This window comes from Mchenga conophoros, linkage group LG17 (assembly GCF_057382185.1).
Source record: "Mchenga conophoros isolate Kocher_MC1m ecotype Shallow Benthic linkage group LG17, M_conophoros_male_GT1.1, whole genome shotgun sequence".
In the NCBI taxonomy this organism is placed as follows: domain Eukaryota; kingdom Metazoa; phylum Chordata; class Actinopteri; order Cichliformes; family Cichlidae; genus Mchenga; species Mchenga conophoros.
This window is the reverse complement of record NC_140542.1, coordinates 25029263-25050228: the sequence shown is the minus strand read 5'-3', so window position 1 is coordinate 25050228 and position 20966 is coordinate 25029263. Positions and strand designations below refer to the sequence as shown.

The 20966-nt window shown below is 41.5% G+C and overlaps 1 protein-coding gene across 4 annotated transcripts in view; it reads left to right on the top strand.

The window, feature by feature from the left end:
* The window catches only part of pawr (PRKC, apoptosis, WT1, regulator), a 70033-nt gene that overhangs the window by 29542 nt on the left and 19525 nt on the right, over positions 1-20966 (top strand). For all 4 annotated transcript variants that reach the window (XM_085251308.1, XM_085251305.1, XM_085251304.1 and 1 more), the window contains one exon: positions 17803-17928. In XM_085251308.1, coding sequence (XP_085107434.1) covers positions 17803-17928 — 126 coding nt within the window. The remainder of the gene's footprint in view (positions 1-17802; positions 17929-20966) is intronic.

Here is a 20966-nt window from a genome sequence, read left to right as displayed (position 1 = left end):
CTCTGGGGATCAACTCGCAGTTCATTGAAATTCCTCTGATACACCTAGCTCGCCGCTCACTGTTAAGTCTGATTACTCTTTGGTTCAAAATGAGAGACTCTCAGGCCTGAGCGCTAAACCCTGACAGACTAAACTGACGTCACCTGCAAGTGATTGAGTGCAAGAGTGTTTAACGTCACGATGTAAGGTAATTCCCTCGGGCAAAGTCTGGAGAAATGCAGACTTACGGAGAGTGGGCAGAAAGGGCTCAGAATGTCTGTGAAGGAGCCCTTGCGCGATTGACGATTTGACAGCGGGACAGCCGTAAGCCCCTGTGGTCTTAGCAGAACAGAACTATAAAGTCTGCGAGTGTGAAGTCTGGGATTGGGCAGCACACTCATTGCTACTGTGGTGCTTAATTTTCATATTGAAAAACTAAACTTCTGCTTTTTTTTTTTTTTGTTGAACTCTTATTTCTTTATTTTAGCTTTTCCTCTCCAGACAATTATTCCCAGCTGACAGAATCCTGTCACAGTCCTGTTGCTCTTAGTGTTGGTTATTGAACTGTCACGGTTTATTCAGCTGCTTCACTTAGACATGGGGGGGGGTCTTTATCAGATAAGGGGGGTAGACACATGCAAAATGTGATTTCTTACCCTGTTGGAGCATAACTGGGCCTGTAACAAAGTTTTTATGAGAGCTCATAAACATGAAAAAGGTGATGAGGGAAATAGCAGTGAAGTAAGTATCCAGAAAGCTGCATCTGAATGATTTAATAAAGCAGAAGTGAGATGTATTGCAAGCAAAATGTGGTAGTGATGCGTCTCAGGTATTAAAGGCATTTGTAATGAGAATTTGACCTTATGAGTATGTGTCTAAAAATGACTATAAAACTGAGAGATGGTATCGCTGTGGTTGCAATACAGGGTATTTGATACGGAAATGTAACACAGCGCATGTTAAAGGAAACAAAAGTAAAGATTTGTATAATGCATGCATTTAAAGTAATATAAGCAAGTGTGTACAGTTGAGGGTAGTGGGGAAGTTATGTTGTTTACTTGACCGCAGTGATAGTCAAATAATGGTTGTCAGACTGATGGGAGCTTGTTAGAAAAGCTTAGTCTTGTTGGAGCGGTACTGTACATCATTTGCTTACGTTTTTATTTAAAGATCAGCAACATCTCATCTAATTGTTGCACATCTGTTGAATTAAGCCCATTATTCTTCCAAATTCCCAAATGGCTCGTGTCACACGTCACCTGCCTCTAGCTCATGCTTACACCTCTTTTACAAGCAGAGTAAATTAGTCAAATCTTTGTTAACAGCCTGTAATTGTCTTGGTTTACAAAGAGAGGAGAGAAACGCACAAAGGCCTACAGAAAACACACGTTCATCTTAAATGGCACCAAATGGTTTAGGCGTTTGTTTCTGAAGTGACGTCATTGCCTGTCGTGCCTCACAACAAGACATCTTGGTTCATTTTTTTTAAACATTGATGCCGACAGACGCATCCCTCTAAAGCCTCTTATTTCGCCACTCCATTATTTTCACCGTTTGTGAATGTGAACTCTGAGGGTATCGCCTCACTTTTTATTTTGATTATAAATAATTTTTTTGGTGTATCCGCCAGCCAGCTTCCCATCTCTTTCACCTGGAATGGTCCATCTCTCAACAGGAGTCATCATGAATAGAAATGAAAATGGGGAATGGTATTGCATGGAGAACAGGTTGGCAGATGTAGGCTTTAAATAGAAGTGTTTTCTCTGTGTTCCACTCATTGTTTTTCTTCCTAAGCCATGTCAATCACAGCTACCAGAGTCCCAGAGGCCCCCGTCCTGCTGTGCTGCGCGGTAGGTAGGTAGATGGTACTACGTTTGCTGTTTGTTGGGGGAAAAGCTGCTCCTATAGGCTGTAACTTGTGAATTCCACCCATGAATTCAACCACGGAGGTTGGCAAGCAATGAGTCACGAATGACAGCTGAAGACCGATTAATAACAGGCACTTCATTAGTCTTTCACTGAACCCTTTTCATTGCCATTTATTATAGATTTGATGTGTTTTGAGGGGTTATTGCACTCCCAAATCAACCTGTGTCATTCTAGTGATGAGCTAAAGCTGACAAAAAACATGAAACATGACGCAGCAGAAGCCTGAAGGTAGGGCCAGTAATGCTCTGCACTACTTTAGAACCTAAACAGGATATTTCTAATGTTAGCCTACCTGTTGTCATAACAAAATATCAAGTTACAGTCTACCAGGCTAACATCACGAAGCAGTAATCCTCTCAAACTGGTTTCTTGAACGTGTCAATGAGTTCACATAAATGGCCTCCATAGTCACCAGATCTCAATCAAACACCTTGACATGCGGTGGAACCGGAGCATGCAACTGAGAAGTTTGCAGCAGCTGTGTGATGCTTTGTGTCAATATGGACTAAAATCTTTGAGGAATGATTTCAGCACATTGTTCAATCTGTGCTGTGAAGATTTAAGGCAAGTCTGAAGGTAAAACTAGCAAACTTTAAAAAAAAAATGGTCTGAGTGTATATACAGTCTGTCAACATGTAGGGTTCTCATGACGTAGACAGGCCCAATTCTTCCATCTTGGACTATAGCTGGTGAAGATGTTCCCATAAGCCTCTACAGCCTGAACGAGCTTCTGCATAGCCGTGTCAGCTTTCCCCCTGCTTCTGGTTCTTTTTAGCATGGCTCCTCAGCTTGCAGTAGACCTCCAGAGCAAGAACATCCAGAATCTTGGACTGATGCAGTCCAAGATTTTAAAGCTGGAAGGCCCAGAGCCTGAGCTGAACTTTTAAAAATAATAGTGCTAGGATTTTTCAGTACTAAATTAGTCATGTTGTGGATCATATGGATGGAAAAATGGAAGTACATTTCATAAATATACTTTGGCAGGCATCAATATAACAAGATCCCCTGCCTGTCCAAGTAAGCCGTATATCTGGGAAACTGTAACTATTCAGCGTAAATCATCTGTGCTTTTGCATTTCATCAACAAACATTGAAGAATGTGAAATTGCTCAATATGGATGGAATTACGTTCGGTATTGATATAGCTACACACACAGCCAATAATCCATAGAAATGCCATATCTGTGAATGCTTAAATTTTGTCTTGTGATAATTTCCCAACACAATAAAGGGCTCTAATAACAACAAACAAAACGAGGGGAACAAAATGAGTTGAAACAGATGGATACAGTTGTATGGTACACTGGGACCTCACAATGGGTCCCAGGGTTGTTTACCAGATGGTAGCCTTGTGTAGACTACTGTGCATGTGAGTGTGAGATATTGTGTGAGTCTGATGGTGTTTCAGCAAAAATGATTCCATGAAGAAAAATATGAGCCTTTTTATTTATTTATTTATTTATTTTGAAAAGCAGCCAGACGTGGTGAAAAATGCAGAATGATCCGGAGCTAACAAGACAAAGAAGGCAATTTATTTTCTGTAAAGCAGCCTAATCCCACTGCTAAATTTGATTTTTAAGAGACAGCAAGATGCTCTGTCTAAAATAATTGAATTGTGACCTGCTCTGAAGCTGCAGGGTGCGCTGGTTGCCAGAGGTACTTGTTATTTTTTTTTTCTACGAGACATTATCTCCTTAATTAGGCTGTGATTTAGACTCAGAAATTCCTCTTCGACGAGCCAAACCTTTTAAAATGCCAAAAAGCGGACATTCTCAGGAGGAAATCTTTGCTTTCCAGACCATTCTTCACTAATGACAAGATCAAGACTCTAAGCAAATACCCCAGCCTCTCTGGCATCTTTTGGGGGGGACCACAGTTTTTGTGTGGTGCTTGATTGAATGCTAATTTATTCCTTTGTTTTGTAAGTGAAAGAATTTCCCTGTGGCGCAAGTATGAACTTTTTTTTCACTAAAGAATTTTAAATTTTCTCTTTATCTGAAAGTGAAATGAGCATGGACGGTGCTAATCTTACTTTTTAATCTAATAAATGTAGTTTTGGATTACTTTGGGGATAATTTTGGGTTTGGTTTTTGCATGATAACAGCACTCTAGGGCAGATGGACGCTGCCAAGAGACATTGTGGCAGCAAATGTACTTTTCAGCTGATCTTCTAGTGCATTCTTTTGAGAAGAAGTGCATATAAATAGTTAGTTTCGGTGCTTTCTATCACAAGAAACCCAGGAAATACCTACAAAGTGTCTACTGAGGTTGTTTTTTCTAATTTCCCAATCGTCAAAACCAAAAATAGACTGGGGGGAAAGCAACAGAACTCACCCAGATACTCAGAGATAAATTTAGCTCAACATAATGCTTGCAAAATAACACCTGCACACACCTACTGACTGTTCAGCTACGCCAGACTTTTTCAGGACTGTGTTTTGGTCTTTCGCCTCTGTGACTCCATGACAGCAACAGCTGTGTTTGCCCAGAGATGTGACACAACCACAAACCTTTCTATAGCCAGGTGTGTTGTTCAGGTGTCGGTCGGGAAACCGGATGGTTAAGCACTGCCATCAGGTGCCCTCGGGCTGCTACTGCTCTCCAGCTGCCCAGCAGACACTCAGCAAACTGAGGGCTCATCTGACTTGCTGCTTCTTCTCTTACTCTTCATAATCACTTGGCAAGCGCAGGCCATCTCAGGTGCAGTCTTCTGCACTGTGCAAGAACAGTTTCACAAAATATATTTACTACCTTACAGTACTTCTCCCTGAATATTGTTCCCACGCTGACTTTTTACTTGTTTCTCTGAAGTTTCAATAAAAACAGAGGGCGGCAGAAAGCAGGGCAGATGAGCATTGTGCTGTGAAGTTAAAACATCCATGTCAAACTGGTTTGCATGATACACTTTCTGTGTAAGAGTACTTGAGCAGTCTTTGCACACTAAAGACTGTATATGAAAGATGGTTGTTGGCATTTGCTTTTGAAGTCTCAAATTCACCAATTATGCTGTCACCATCTTGGTTTTCTTGGAGGTAGAAGTGTACAAGATTGTGAAGAGCTAAAGTAAAATTCATTTGTGCATGCATGTTTAGCCCAGAGCAGGTGACTACATACTATGCTTTTCTGTTGTTGTTGTTGAAGTTGAAACCACAAGATTAGGAAATGCATTCAGCATATTTGTTATGATAAGCTAGGGTAATGGCAATTCAGTGTGATCTTAGGTATAGCCTGCTCCCTGTTTATGCTAGATCAATCCCCACCTTTCTCATTATTGGATTAAATCAGAATAGATGCCAAATTTGAATGAAAAGTAATTTGAAATCAAGCCAAAGAAACAAGAACGTGTACTGCAGTAGTCTGCAGCAGGATATGAAACCACCTTACTCTGGAATGCAAATACAGAAAATCAGGAAGCAATTATTCAGCCTGTTGTAATTTTACCCTGTTAAGACATTAACGTGCAAAAGTGCAATCCAAATTTAGCCGTGTGGAATTACTCTAATTTTGTTTTGCTGTGCTTGTAAAGATGAGTCACGTGGTTAATAAGGAAATTCATTTTATACAAATCTGTTTGAGTCTCAAAACAAAGGCAAACGTTTGAAATTGTACATATAATTGCTTGTTAAGCCTTCTGAAACACGCTGCATAATTAGAGCTTTTTTTGGCTCATATAAAATAGACTTAGAAGTTGTTATTATTATAATGTTGAACTCTGAAAATGACTGTATTGTATATATGCTTGTGAAAAATGACTTTCTGCTATAGTGTCATCAATCTGGCAGTGTGTGTGTGGAAAGCTGTATGCTCTTCAGTTGCTGCTAGCACTTCTGCAGCTTCCTGGATGTAGTGGATCTGGCTTAACTCCTGCACAGAATATCTGTGGTTCTTTTTGATAGGTCTATGAAACCTGGATAGTCCCAGAGTCGTTAGAGCTCTGAATAAGCCTGAGCCCTGAGCCAAGAAAACACCGTAGCGGTGGCCAAGAAACACGATGGCCGAGCAGAAAGGCAGCAAGGACTGAATGGCACTTGGCTCTCTGACTGCTTCGGTCATTACATAAACCCTGTGAACAGAGAGGCAGGACAGATTTCTGCTCTTCAAGTGTCAGTGCTCCACACCGGCACAGTGCATCCCTTTTCTTTGTGAGAAGTCCATCACGAGAAGGGTCTGCTGACACAAAACCGCTCTGTCTGAAAGCGCCACTTGTTTATCTTCTGCCAAATGGATGAGCTCAATCTACGGCAGGTTGCAAAACATACCAATGTCTAGCTACTCGGGAGGCTTTATTGGTAAAACAGAATGGCCAGGGATAGCAGATGTTAAGCAAACCATTTGGCATTGTGTTACCTGCAATAGTAGAGATGCTGTACATGTGAGGAGATAGCAGACATTCCACGGAGCACGTTGGTGGAGAATAAGAGGCTTTCAACTGCAGCTTGGGGTCAGGGGGTCACATTGTAGTCTTCTGATATAATGTCCACAAGATAAGCGGCTGTAAACTCTTAGCTCTGTACAAGATATCCTTCCTATCTATCTATATCACAGGCAGAATGTCATATACACAGTATATTCTCACCACGGAAAGCTAACTGTGTTTTCCGTATTTCTTAAAAGAGGTAAAATGGACTTTTATGCTTTCATATATACTCTTGCACATTTTTTTTTCTATTTATACTATCAAATAATGAGCTTAGTGTATGTGCAAGAAATGCCTGAGGGCTAGCAGGTGGGCTAAGCCCCGCCCACCTGCTGGTAGAATCTTTTGTTTGCAAAGTTCAGTTTGATTTTATTTATACAGCTCCTAATCAAAACAACAGAAGACTTAATGTGATTTATATTGTAAAGAGTCCACAGGATGAACTGAGGGTCTGCACCATCACCAAGTATGAACTAAATGAGGATAATGCTGAACTGCCAATCATGCAAAGCTACTCTACTAGATCCAAGAAGAAAAGCATAGAGCTTGCAGTCACTGTAATGGGTCCCCTTAAAATCAGCATGCAACAGAGGCCCCGGCTGTAACTAATCCAGAGAAGTCGCAGCCTCTGGTGAGCACGTTATCCTGTTCTGTTGTAATATTTAAAGAGAAACTAAAAATCCACAGGCTGTGGAAGAACAAAATCCAGTTTGTTGGGTAAAAGGCTTAACTGCGCAATCAGAAAGCTGCAGGATGTTTGATGCTGTCTCAGTGCTCTCTTGTCCTCTGGCTCCTCTCTTCTTCCTTTGTATGTTTTTCAGCAGCTTGTGTGGTTTTCCAGATCCCGCTTGTATTTGGACAACGGGACGTAAGATGGAAAACAACAGGGTAACGCTGAGGTTCTGCTCAACTATAAACGGTGAACGTGTTGGAACACAATTATCATGATTCAGCTTGGTACAAGTTTGCTGTGAAATTTCAAAAAAAAAAAAAAAAAAAAAATTCAGGACAGGAAGGAAGGCCCACGGATGCCAGCACTGGGGCGAAAACAAGATTAGGGGTTAGACAAAACACAGGATCACTTCCCCCCGCTGTTTCGGCACTTCGAGCAGAAGGTACCCCATTATTACTGCTGGCCTGCAGGAACGGGATTCATTACTGGGAAACGGGACTCAGGAGAGGCTGCTGGGATAAACGCTGTAGCAGCCCTCACCACCAGCCTGCCCCCGCCGTCTCTATCTGGCTTTTGTAACAAGCATCTCAGTCTGCGGTTGGGACATGCAGATGTTTAAACTATCTTACTGCACTTCAAGAAAAGCAGTTATTACTCAAAATCATGTATTGGGAGGATGAGTGTCTGTATGGGCTTGTCAGGATGGCTGAGTATTTGTTAGTCTGCGGGTTCTAAATAAAAGTGCTTATTTCATTAAACATTGTAGACTTAAAGCTTTAGATGAACTGGCTCTTAAGACCAGTTTGACAGTTGCATCACTGCTGTACACTACGATAGATTCATTTGAGACACTTAAAATTTGTTTGAGCTGCATCATTCAGTACACTACGTTATGTGTTTTCATTTTTCTCTTGCCGGCTTGGTAATGCAGTTTAACTGCAGATCACTTTAAAAAGTCCCTACTCTGACAAAGTGAATGTAGGCTACAAGTTCACTGTGATGGATTACATAATTAAAGATTTAGCTTTCGGTGACTAGATGAAATAAAAACCACTTTACGGCTAAACTACAGAGCAAGTCAGCACAATTTTGCTAACATATGAGACCTGCTATGACGCATGTTTAATGTGGAGATATTTGCAAAGAATGGAAAAGAGCCGCCTCGTTATTCAAGAAGACCACAGCGAAAATGAATGATGAATACCTAATTTATGTACCGCTATTTTATTTTGGCGTACTGCGAGAATCCAGTCTTTATACTTTTCCTCTAATGTGGTGCTGGTCCTGAGAAAGGTCTGCTTTTGAAAACCAGCTGACATTTAATCAGGTTTGAGTACTGATCATTACTTAACATTAATAGCAGATGTTTGGGAAATATTGTGGAAGAAAGTCATGATGGATGAAAGCTGAGGGCTCCATCTTCTAGTCACTGGTGAAATCTTTGCGGTTCCGACTTCGACCTAGCAATTTTGTGATGTTCTTTGTGTAGTTAGGGTAACTAGTCATTGGCACCACATTGATGGAAAGGGGGCAACAATCTCTGCATATGCTGGCCTAAATAACTGCAAAGAGAACCAGTTGAACACACACATACTGCTGACCTGGCTCCTGAGCAGAGGTTCTGATTATAGTCTGGATACCATGCAGTGTTTGTCCTTCATATCAGCATTTTCAAGCACAGTCTGTCTGCCTGAAGGCCACGTGCATAACTGTGGGGCGTTCGAGTGTATTGGAAGATGCACAGACATCCGCATGTTTGTGTGTTCACCTTTGACTAAATGAATAGACCCTCATGTATTTGATTGTGGAAAGTATAGCATTCAGCCTGCTGCAGGTTTTTCATCAGGGTTGGTGTTTCCACTGTACACCATCCACTCCCACAGAGCAGTTAACCTAGCAGAAAGACTGTAACCTTGATTAAAGCTCAAAAAGTGCACTTCTTTCAGCGCCTTCCTTTAGGGGTCACCACAGCAGATCATCCACCTCAATCATGTGCAGAAGAGGGCAGAGTTTATATATAGCATGTTTTAAACGACCTCTGTTGACTTCTGAGCCGAGATGTGGATCATCAATATGTGTGATACTAGAGAAAACCAAAAGAGCTGATTTGCTGAAGGTGCTCTTACTTTAAGAGGCATCTCCTTCCCTCTGATCCGGGTCAGCGTTGTTAATGAGGCAGAGGGCCTGTCTGCGCTCTAGTTTCCTGAGATAACAATGTTTATGCCTGGGAAGAAACAAAGAACAGGTATTGGTTAGGTTTCAGAATAATAATAAAAACAAACAAAAATAATAAATGCATGTAGCATGGACGCATGAAGTGGATTAGGTGCTTTAGAATATGATTGATACAGGAGTGAGAATTTTTAATTTTCTCTAATTGAGCAAATCTAATCAAATGTAAACAAAATTCAACTTTGGATCAATGGATCCAAAGAACAACTGTAATTACACAATTTCATGGCATTTGACAAGACTGGTTAATGTCAGCCATTAGCAAGACCAAATAGTTTTGCACAGCCTGTCATACAATTTGTATTCCATTGACACAGAATGTCACTTGCTTCATATAACTCCTAATTTCACCTTGATGTCATGCTTAGAATGAGCAGTTTAGAACTCACCCACAGCTGGATCTGAATTGATAATAACTGTTTTGTGCCAGAGTTTGACAGGTGAAACACGTCTGTTTTTCTCATTGATGCAGTGAGTCAGCTGGACTGATATTCAGCTGAGGAGGCTCATGTTGATAAAATACGGCTAATCTGCTGTGCAGCTACTGTTAAAGCCTTCCGAGTTTTGCATGCAGAGGGGTTACTGTCGCAAACATTTTATGGTCAGCTGAGGGTCAGAGATGCAGCGTGAGAGTCGAGTAAGCCTACTTAAACCAGGGGAAAACAAGTTATCTGTAGTCTTCCCTTGACCTCCCATGTGCTTCTCTCAATCCACGTTGAAGAGCTGCCTTTGAAGGCATCGTGCATTACGATAGGTTGTTACTTATGTAATGTAATGGGGAAAAATGTCTTACTAAAACATGTGGCACTGTGCGTAACATGCACACACACTATATCAACTTTACAGACTGGGGCTGAAATGATCAGCGTTAGCACCAGCAGCCTTCTTTTCCATCAGAAAGCAGTTAGACATCGTTCCAGCCGAGTGATTATAAACCTTAAAGCCTTAAACCTTTTACTTTGTGCACCAGAGTACTGCAGAACTGAGCTTGTTAGTGCAGCTGTCGTGACGGGGCTACAGCGCTGACGTAACAGCCTAGAACCAGCAGTTAACTGGCGCTGTCTATTGTTTCAAATGGTAATAAGTAGTGTAACAAGCTAGTATTTTGGGGTGTCAAATAGCAAATGGGATAATGTTTAATTGTCTGGTGGACTAGTCATGAACATAACTAAGGAAAAAATGTGAATCCAAATAGATTTGGACCAGGAATCTGTTTTTTTTTTTTTTGTTTTTTTTCCAAGAGATTCTACAGAAAATTGTAAATTCAGATGCAAACTTATTGTCATGATGGGATTTAGCTTCACTTTTTTCCTTTTTTTAATAGAGTGCGAGGTTTTAGGGAAGTAAAAAATTGTACTGCTTCCTCATTAATTTTGCTGTAAATTACCAGTAATTGCTTACTTTGGTAAAAGCAGTTCTCTCTTTGGCTGCTGTTACTGTTAGTGGCCGAGCACATGATTAGATTGTCTAACACTCTTTTACGTGCCTCCAGTCCAGTCTAGTCCGGCGGGGTCCACTGTAACTCGCTCTGTAACAGCAGTTGCACAGCAGTAGTCTTCTGTTTGATAAACTCCAATTATTTGTTCTCTCAGTTGTACAGTTCCATGGTTTTGTGTTGCCCACCAAGGATGGAAAAAAAATACAATTCCTTTGGGGAACTGATGTGAACAGGTGAACTCTATATATGAAAACTTTTAACTCCCCATAATAAACCTGGTTTTAGTCTAACTGATGCTATTTTTAGGGCCAATAATAATATCAGGGCTCAAGATTAATGAAAATTAGAACCAGACTCTGCAATACAATTCTTTGGGACTAACATTTAAAATATTTATGCAAATGTATCCAATTTGACTTTGTGGCTTCTCTCTGCATGTCTACCACATGCATGGAGACACGGACATCTCTGCAATCGTGTTGTCTCTGGTTTCAGACTTCTCACTGAGTACCACATCACTGAGCCGAGGGCTGAGCAGGGGCCATGTGGTTGTTGGTGGAGGTCTGCGGTGTTGGAGTTTAACGTGCCATTTAAACAGTGACCCTCCTCCCCAAAACTGTAAATATTCCTCTATCCTCTCAACCCTGCCAGCGCATACTTAAAACGGACACGCGGCCAGTCTGTTTACAAGCCCGGTCGACGTCGGTGCTCTGTTCCAACCTACTGTGGAGGTTATAGACAGGAGAACAACAAGTTTGGCAAACTTAAAAGCATGAATAGAGTTGTTTCCCACACATGTATTAAAGCTTTTGCAGACTGTCAGAGATCTTTGCCCAGACCTGCTGAGCCCAACTGGCCTGCCCTCAGGCCTTCATCCCAGGCTAACGCATCCCGAGGAAGCTGATGCTGCTCTCTCTCTCTCTCTCAGTAATAACAGCCGTGCCCCTGTTTGTTTGCAGAAAGTATTTTTTCTCTCTCTTTCTTTCGTCTTCCTCTCCAGAACCCCCCGTGTAGAGGGAACTCATTTTGAGGTCTGGCGAAGTGCTGATTAAAATATTATATTCTCACTTGGAGTGAAAATGAGGGTCAAGACTCAGAATTCAAAGCTGAAGAGTGAAAGATTTTGCTCGATAAACAAACTGTTTTAAAGAAAGCAGCCCGGGGCGTTGAGGCCAATGAAAGCTTTTGATTCTTGGGAAAGTCATGTACGCTGTTTGACTCGACTCTGTCCCTAAACAACCCTATCTTTTAAAAAAAGGCCCTCTTGTACAGTTTTGAGACTTGAACCAAATGCAAAGGCATCTGATTTTGGAAAGGATAGATATAGCGGGACTGGGTTTGTGAACTGTGATAAATCATAAATGAAGTGGTGGTAGACCTTTTTTAAAATATACAGCTTTAGTGTTTTGAGAAGTGGTGCTTTTATGTGCCTTTTATGTCCTTTCCTCTGTATAAATGTTGGTTATGTGTCGGCATGTGGAAATATAACAAACCACAGAAGCAGAGCACCCAAATGCAATCCACCAAAAGAAACCAGGAGAGCAGCAAAAATCTGAAAAATAAACAAGACTTAATACACAAGAAAATACAAGGAAAAAATAAAATCAAGGAACATAGGCGATGGATGGAAAGGTAAGATTCTGGAAGAGCAAAGGTGATCTGGCCACTTGTGGTGGTACACTGGAAGCTGATTGGCTACTTGGACATGAGTGAGACAATTGGTATGGGCAGAAAGTAGTAAACACAATAGACGTAAGAAACAAGAAAAGGATATCAGATCATAACCCTAATAACAACTCAGCAAATACTTAAGAAACCAAAATCATGATTCATTTGATCTTGGACATATTCAAGCTTCAGTTGCTTGAGTTCTGGACGCACACATTCACCCTGTTTTCACACTAAAACCCCCACATTGGTTATCTAGTGTCTTCTACTTCTCAGCCTTTTTTCAGACATACCAGTAGCTGATTAAAGAAAACATTATTTTTTTGGTTGGAGGCCACAGGCAGCAATAGAAAATATTTTCTTTGGAGAATTAAATGTAATATTTTTCCTGGCGATGATCCAGTCGTATTTTGGGGGGGATGTCAAATGATGTCTCACTCTTGCTCAGAGTTGGCATACCTCTGCCGCACCTAACGGCGACCTTGGCAAGTCGGTGGTGTCACATTAATCAGCCTGCAGCTCCGGGGCGGATGTGCTCTCTTTGATCTCTGCCATACCTGAGCGCAGCGCAGTGCTGTGCCTGTCTGTGCCCGTTACCTGAGCTTGACTGGCAGTCTTGATTAAAAGACAGTGGGCATCGGTGTGCCAGTTTACCTCTTCCCTAATAGATCATCTTAATGAAGTCACTGTGCTGTGGCGAGTGGCAGGTGATTAATACACAGAAGTCATTAAGTCTGCTGTATACGAGCGTGCCTTTGTTGGAGCTGCCCTTTGCTTGTTTGGAGGTAAATCTGAGGACTAAGTGGTCGAGCTGTTGGCAGTTTGACAGAATGTATGTTTAGACTGGATCTGCACAGAGTATGAGAAAGTGGAAGTAAAAGGGACAGGCTATCTCGTGCCAAAACAAAACGGTTAAAAGGTGAACATGCAGTGAAGCCAAAACGTGTAAAGGGGTCATCCTGGGACCCTCCTATCCAGGCCCTCCTGCAGCTCAGACATTTTGTGGTGCAGTCTCCAAAAGTTGATTCTGTTCATCCGGACGTAGCGTTTTGTGCTACGTCTGGATGAACAGTTTGTTTCAGATCAAACTAATTTAAATATTAGACAAAGATAAGTAAAAACACAAAGTGAAGTTTCTTATTGAAGGTGTTTATTACTAAAGGGGAAAAAATCCAAACCAATATTGCCCTTTGTGGACTAGTGATGGAACCCAAACCTGATAACTGGTTGGTCCACCCTTTTAGCAGCAACAACTCCAATCAAGTGTTTGTGATAACTCGCAAAAAGTCTCATTACGGCACTGTGGAGAAATTGTGGTTCACTCATCTTTGTAGACCTGTTGTAATTCAGCCACATTGGAAGGTTTTCGAGCATGAACCACCCTTTTAAGGTCATGCCACAGCATCTCAATTGGATTCAGGTCAGGAATTTGACTAATCCACATATCTATCTTTTTTTCCTCAATCAATGAAATCATCATTTAAAAACTGCTTTTTTTTTAAATTTTCTTGGGTTATCTTTGTCTCAAGGTGTTTTTTATTGTAAAATAAAGACCCTACAATGCTACAGAGAACCCCCAACAATCAAACAACCCCCTTTATGAAGTTTGCGACAGTGGGAAGGGAGAACTCCCTTTTAACAGGATGAAACCTCCAGCAGAACCAGGCTCAGGGAAGAACAGCCATGGGGGGCTAAGGGGAGGAAGACGGGACGAGTGACACACTGTACACATTTCTCCCTTGAATACAGATTGTGAGTTTGTACAGATTGTTTGCCATGGAAGTCACTGCAGCTGTAGCTACCTCTGCTGAGCTGTTGCTGAGCAGCTTTTTGTGGACACTTGGTTTGAAACTTGAATCATGTGTTCAACCAACTAAAATGATCTCAGTTTGAGGCTTTATTTTTTGTGCATTTTAAAATAAGACATTTATCTTAATATGTCTTAAGTAGATTAAGCAGGCTTCTGCTACTTCTGTTAGATTAAGCTCTCTCTTACTCTCAAGATCATGATGTGTTCACCCTATTTGGCATGTGAAAATTCAGTGTATAATAATAATAATGATTATAGACTTTAGCATACTATAGTTAAAATGTTTTTTTTTTTTTTTTATTGTCTTTCATGTGGATGATTTGAAAGTAGCCACTTTAGTTTGGGAACCCATCACCTCTCCCATCACACAGCATCCCTTTGACCAACATTTAAAAGCTAAAGAGCAGGGAAGTAAAGCACACAGCCTGCTGTTCTGCAGACAAAGACTGTAGCCTTTGCATTGTTGCTGCCAGAGATGGAGTTTCAGAATAGATGAGTGATCATTTTCCTCCCTGCGGAGAAACTTTCCAACCACAACACACATTCCAGTAGACCGTGAAGCTCTGCTCCAGATGTAGCTTCTTTTATTCTTCATGTGGAGAGTGACGGTCAGAGGCCTGGAGGCTGAAGCGGAGCAGGATATGTGCTTTTCTTAAGTAAACACGCCCTGACACTTGGTCCTGTTGTAAACAGGAAGCAGAGAGGATTCTGGAGAGATGTCCTCTAACACTGAAGTTTGTAATGATCTTTTTAATATCATCAGTACACAAACTGATACCTCTGTTTACTGTATGTGCCTTGACTTTTGGTACATTTAAATTTTGGCTCAACATTTAATGATCTTAGAACATTCAGTGTATTTTTAATTAATCTTAATTAGGGTTTAGTATTGTGTAAAAAGTGCTTCTCCCGCAGATAATCGGTCCCAGCTGGGCAGCATTCACTCGACTCTCCAAAACTGTTTGGGGGAGGACACGTGTCTTTGCTCTTCACTTCTTAATTTCTTAACTTATTTAGATTATGTTATAAATGAACTTTAGCCTCAGTGAAGTGTGCACAAAATTGTCTGCAAAATGGTAAATGCACGCCAGATTATATCATTTGTATACAGAGAAATATAAAGTGTTTTTAAAATATGCAAAGAATAGGCCAACAGTGGCTGCTATAAGTGTGTCCTTGTATGTACAAACTTGTGGAGAGTGATGCATTTCAGAGGGGGACTCTCGAGGCCCCTACAGTGGTGCTACAGAACATTGCATTACTTCTGTGACACTATTTGGGCTGAAGAAATTATGTGTAATGTTGAAATGCAAATACATTGCTCAAGGCATTCAGTCAATTCCCTGGACGCTCATCCTTCAGCACTTTCAGTGCTTTGCCCAGCTGGCCCAAGGTAAGAAACTGGCCAGAAAAATAAACACTATGATGATGTCAGGAGCAGAAACACCCCTTATATGGACTCGCACAGATACCCTTTTCCTTTAGCTGAAATAAAAAGAAGCACAGCAATTTGGAATACTAGAGAGCAAAGTGGGCTCCATCTCTTTCCAAAACAAACTTTGAGATTCCCAACTCCACATTTTAGGAAAGTTTGTGCATAGCAGAGTGGTTAGTCATTGCGCAATCCACTCTGCGTTGACACAGACAGAACTCTGTTTTATGGCATTTTCCATATTTCATTGCTCTTAATCTCCTAATTATGCCCCATCGTGGGATACCTCCATAGGTGTCTGTGTGGGAGATGATGAGAGCACCGGTGAGGTGGAGGAGAGTGCTAGCATTAAGCTCTGAGTGAGACTCAAAAGGAACTGGCATTTCCCCCAAGGACAACTGATAAACAGTTTGGCAGGAAAAGCCTTGCAAATGACTGCATTCCTCTTTAACCTTGTAAGGCTATTTTTACCGATGAAGGGTCTGCTGGGCAGCCATCTTTTGTTCACCCTGCGGTGTAAAACAGGAAAGCCTGGTTTGCATTGTCCCCTCTGGGAGTTTGTCCCCCGTTCTGTCTCGTGTCACGATCCGGCCGTCAGTGTTGAGATGTGTTTGTGCAATGCATCTCCGCCGCTCCTGACAGATGAACCCAGTAACTCTGTCGTACTCCATCTCAGTGTGAAGTTTGGGCTGTGCAGATATTTTAAGATAAAAAATTAAGATTATCAGAAGTAAAGTTGGTTTTCCGAGACTATTCGAAAGCTCTCTGCTTTGATTATGAAAGCTGCTAGCCTCTGTCAAAGGGATGTTTGCACTCCGTATGTTTATATTGTGTCTTTTATTGTGTTTTCAAGGGACATTCCAGTGGTCAAAAATCCCCCCTGACTTGTCCTCAAGAGGTGAAAGGTCGAGTGCAGACTGTTTTCCTGTTGCCGTACTAGAGTCCATCTGGCATTAGGGTAGTGTTTGAGCTGTAGCTCCTGGGGGATTCCTGGAAGTGAATGTGACCATGTCTGAAGAGGATTAAGAGGAGACCCTGGTTGTGTTGAGCCAGAGGTCAATATTGCTGTTACTGTGGGAATGACCTTGCTTGTCACCACGCATCTGTCAGTGCACTCAAATGCAATAAAATGAGGAAGTTACTGTTGGATTTGTCTGGGGGACTGACTCTAGCAACCCGTTAAGCACTGGAGGGTGGGGTTGGTTTGATTGTACACTTATCTTGAAGAGTAAACAAAGTTTCAGATGAGAATAAAGAATTCATAGAAGCAGATTGTATAAAAAGTAACAAGCTGAGCATATTTTTATACAAAATAATAAAAAGTCAGACAGAATCTGTCCCAAAGCCTTTTTCACAGAGGAATTCTTGACATTATTGTGATAATTAGGTCAGTCATTTTCTGAACTTTTCAGTTTGCACATGCTGCACACAGCTGGAAATGGTTCACTTCAAACTACTGGATTAATGTGAGGGAGCTTCTGTTGTGCAACAAGCAGAGGCAGGACAAAAGACGCCCACCTGCTACTAGTGAATGCACCAGGGATGCACCAGTTGTGAAGTTCTGGTCTGATACCTACACCTGTGGCTAACAGTTGATGCTGACACCAATAATTGACTCTCTGCTTATGTTTGTCCCCAATTTTGCTTCAGAAAAAACAAGTAAACCTGTAAATGCCATTTTATTTGCTGACACACAGCAAATAATGTGAGTCGACAAGGCCAACATCAGGAGGCTGTCCTGCGGTGTGTCACTCAGCATTTTGTTTTTGGACAAGTTAAGGCCTGATTTGGCTTTATAGGAGATTTGTTCTCACATGCATCTCTCTTGGGTGAATATTTAGAGTGTGGTGAACACTTGAAGCTGTTGTTTTTGTCTCTCACTGTTAAGATGCTTAGATAAAACAATATATTTATCATCTGTATACAGTAAAAAAAAAAAAAAAAACATACCTTGGCTTAGAGAAGAGGTTTGGCTGCTGACAAGCTGCCTGTTGAAAACACAAATGCACAAATGATTCCTCATTCCTCAACCCTCGTGCGATATACGGTTATGCAACCAACAAGGAAGTTGTTTATATGATGCAAATTTGGTAAAATGGGACCAATGTTAGATCTGTGTGCATGAAGTTTTCTTTAATTTACCAACCTTGACACAGATGGCGCATGTAAACATAGTTTGTGTCCACTTCACTTCCTAATTTCATCTGTCATCACCTTATCACAGAGCCTGGATGAGCTGGATGATGATGATGGCGGAGAGAAGGACAGGAGGGAGGAGGAGGAGCTGGTTCAGGCCAACACGTTTCAGAATGAGTCGATGACAGCTGACCCTGACACTGGCTACTTACTGGTAAGAAGTGACATGACATAAAAAGGAGTTTTGTTTTTTTATTTTGCAAATCCGCCTCAGCACAGGATGTCCACAGAGTACAGCCAGCATTTTTTCCACTTGTTATGTCTTTGAGCAGAGTATCTTACATATTGTAACATCAGTGCGGCCAAACGGAGACACTCAGAGCTCAGGGAGGCACGGGGAATGCTTAGTTTGTGCAAAAAAGCTGCAAAACACAAAGGTGTCATGGTGTTTCATCATCAATGGAAAAAGAGGTTAAAGGCAAAATGTAACAAACAAAGCAGCTGGTGCAACAGTTCCTCATAAGTCTGGGTTTTTTAGTGGTCTAATTAACTTCTTTTTTTCTTTTTCTTTTCTTTTTTCTTCTTTTTTTTTTTTTTTAAACACTTGAGATGCAAGGTGTAATCAGAAAGTTCTTTTTTTTGGAAATCAGTCCCCTCTTTATTGTGCTCCTGCTGTTTTCTCTGGAAGTCCTGTTCAGACCAGTTGCACTTGGACTTTAGAGAGACAAACATCTTCTGTGTCAAACCAGCCTGACTTTCAGGTCAGGGAGCACTGTAATGAGAACTGGGCCTCCCAGAAAATCAATGAATTTTCAGCAGAAGAGCTCACAGTCCTGCTGTTAACACCCTGCAACACTAGAGGAAGGAAGAACTGGCACAAACAGTTTAGACCACAGTCTTTGCTTAAAACTAGCTCTTCCCAGTAGCTGTGCCTCCCTGACGGTTTGTTTTCCTCTGAAATAAGTTAGAGGCATTGGATTGAAACACCGGAGCAGATCCAGCACACATCACTGAACTTCAAGTGGTTAAAAGTGTACCACCCAGGAAGTGGTACAGCGCTGACCAAGAGGATGACTTACATGGCCAAGTTAAATCTGTGAGATTTTTGGTTAGTATGGCTGGAATCCTTCCTAATCGTGCACCTTTTTACTTTTCCATTTGCGCAAAATTAAATATCTTTGAGTGTCCAGGGAAAAAATAGCAGTGTATAGACTTTATCTTGGCCTGTGAATACTTGTAGAGCGCTATTTTATAGACTAAACAAAAATAAAAGATAACTGATAATGATTAGCTTTTGTCCTGAACGTGAGTGGAAACGCAACAGGATCATCACATCCCGCCACCGCTTAGCGTTAGCACAGTGGAGCTCGGGCCAACAAAGTGAAGGGCCACATTCATCAAATTTCAGAATCTGGTTTGTGTAGAAGGCGTCTGGTTCTTGAGAGTGTGAACCTGACACTGTTGATGTCTACAAACTGAATCTTTTAATCTTGGCAAGTGAATCTGTGTTTATTTAATAGAAGTGAGCTCTTGCAGAGGCCGTCTGGTCTTTGTCTGAGTCCAGCAGGTGTTCTGTACAATGAGGATGTAAATGAACGAGTAAAAACAGAGCGTTAATAAATAATGGCACATTGGTAATTTGACTTCTGTCTTTCACCAGAACAGTAGTTCATATTCCAGTGTATGTAATTTCAAACTCTCTTCTAATGGACATGCATTGATTTTCAATATAACCTCGAGTGCAGAGAGGATATGAAAGCATCCAGCTGTGTACCGACGACTCAGACATCCTGTACGAAAATCATCTGACTGACATGATAATCGGCTTTTGAACGAAATAAAAAATAAATAGGAATATCTAATGGCTCTGCCGCTGTGTGACAGCTCGTGTGCATGTAGCGAGGAGACGCATTCCAGATGGATTGGCTGTTATGCATCAGCAGGCTTATTTTGTTTTGGGCTGGAACTGTCTGAGGCTATTTACGCGAAGCAAAGGCTTGTGCATGAAATATGTACACAAACAACCACACTAACAGGAAGATTGTGACAGCACCTGCTGAGATGTGGCCTCAATAAAAAAAAAATAATAAAAAGGATTCGACTGTTTACATAAAGTGTTCTACATGTAAACAAACAGCAGGGAGTTCAGTAGAATCAGCTCTTTGCCACGCATCCAGTTTTGTAGAGGGGAGGACCCTCGGTTTATAATTTGGAGCAGAATATGCCCGATCATGCATGGGCTGAATCTAATCTCACCATCTCCGTATTAGCTCTAACTCAGAGCAGATGTGGCTATGCAGGAACTAACCATTAGATGTCTCACTGTCACTCATCTAAAATTGATATTTCTATTCTCATGGGGCTCCGGTGCCAGCTTGTTCAGAAGAAGTCAGACTTGGAGGAAAAACAACAGGAGGGATACAATTCGATCAGCAGATTTATAGCAGAGCTCTCAGTTAGACATCTGCAAAGATGGAGCATGTTTAAAAAAAAAATAAAAAATAGTGCCGTTCCCCTTGGGCGCCATTGATCAAATTCTGTGTCAGTTCCATGATGATATACAACATCAGGCCAGGCCTCTTAGCTTGTTTCAAGATATGTGGACAAAAAGCTTTGAAAAGAAGCTCCGTTCACCTTCTGTTCAGAGCTGTTTTGCTGCTAACTGCCTTCCCAGGTCTCAGAGCATTTTCCAACCAAAACAAGCTGTATTTCTTTGCTGCTCGAGATGCTCAGATGTTTCAAATTCAGCAATGCCTCTGTTTATAAAAGGGACCCATGATGCATTTAAATTAGTCTGAGATGTGTTCACTGTGTGTGCATTAGAGCTCAGACCCACACGGTTCTTCTCCTGCACATGTATCTGATAAGTATGATAATCAGAGAGACCCAGTGCAGGCAAGTGCTCCTTGTTATCAGGGCTTACCTCCCTCTGGTATGCAGGTCCTACAAGGAAACCTGTTCTAGTGATCTAGCAGCCCAGAACCACGTGGAACATTCCTCTGGATCCTCTGCTTTTATTAAGGAGCCAGGTTCACGGCAGACAAGTTCAGCTCTCTCTCACTTTCTCTCTCTCTCTTTTACCTGGAGAAAGCATATCCCCGGCAATCTCCATCCAGCACTCTTTAAGGACCACATTTGCATTTTTCATTATCACCTTTCAACACCAAGAAGCAGTGCTGATGCAGAGCATCATGTCTGAGCAGCAGGGAAGTGTTCACAACCCGTCACATGGCGTTTCCAGCAGGAGCTGTG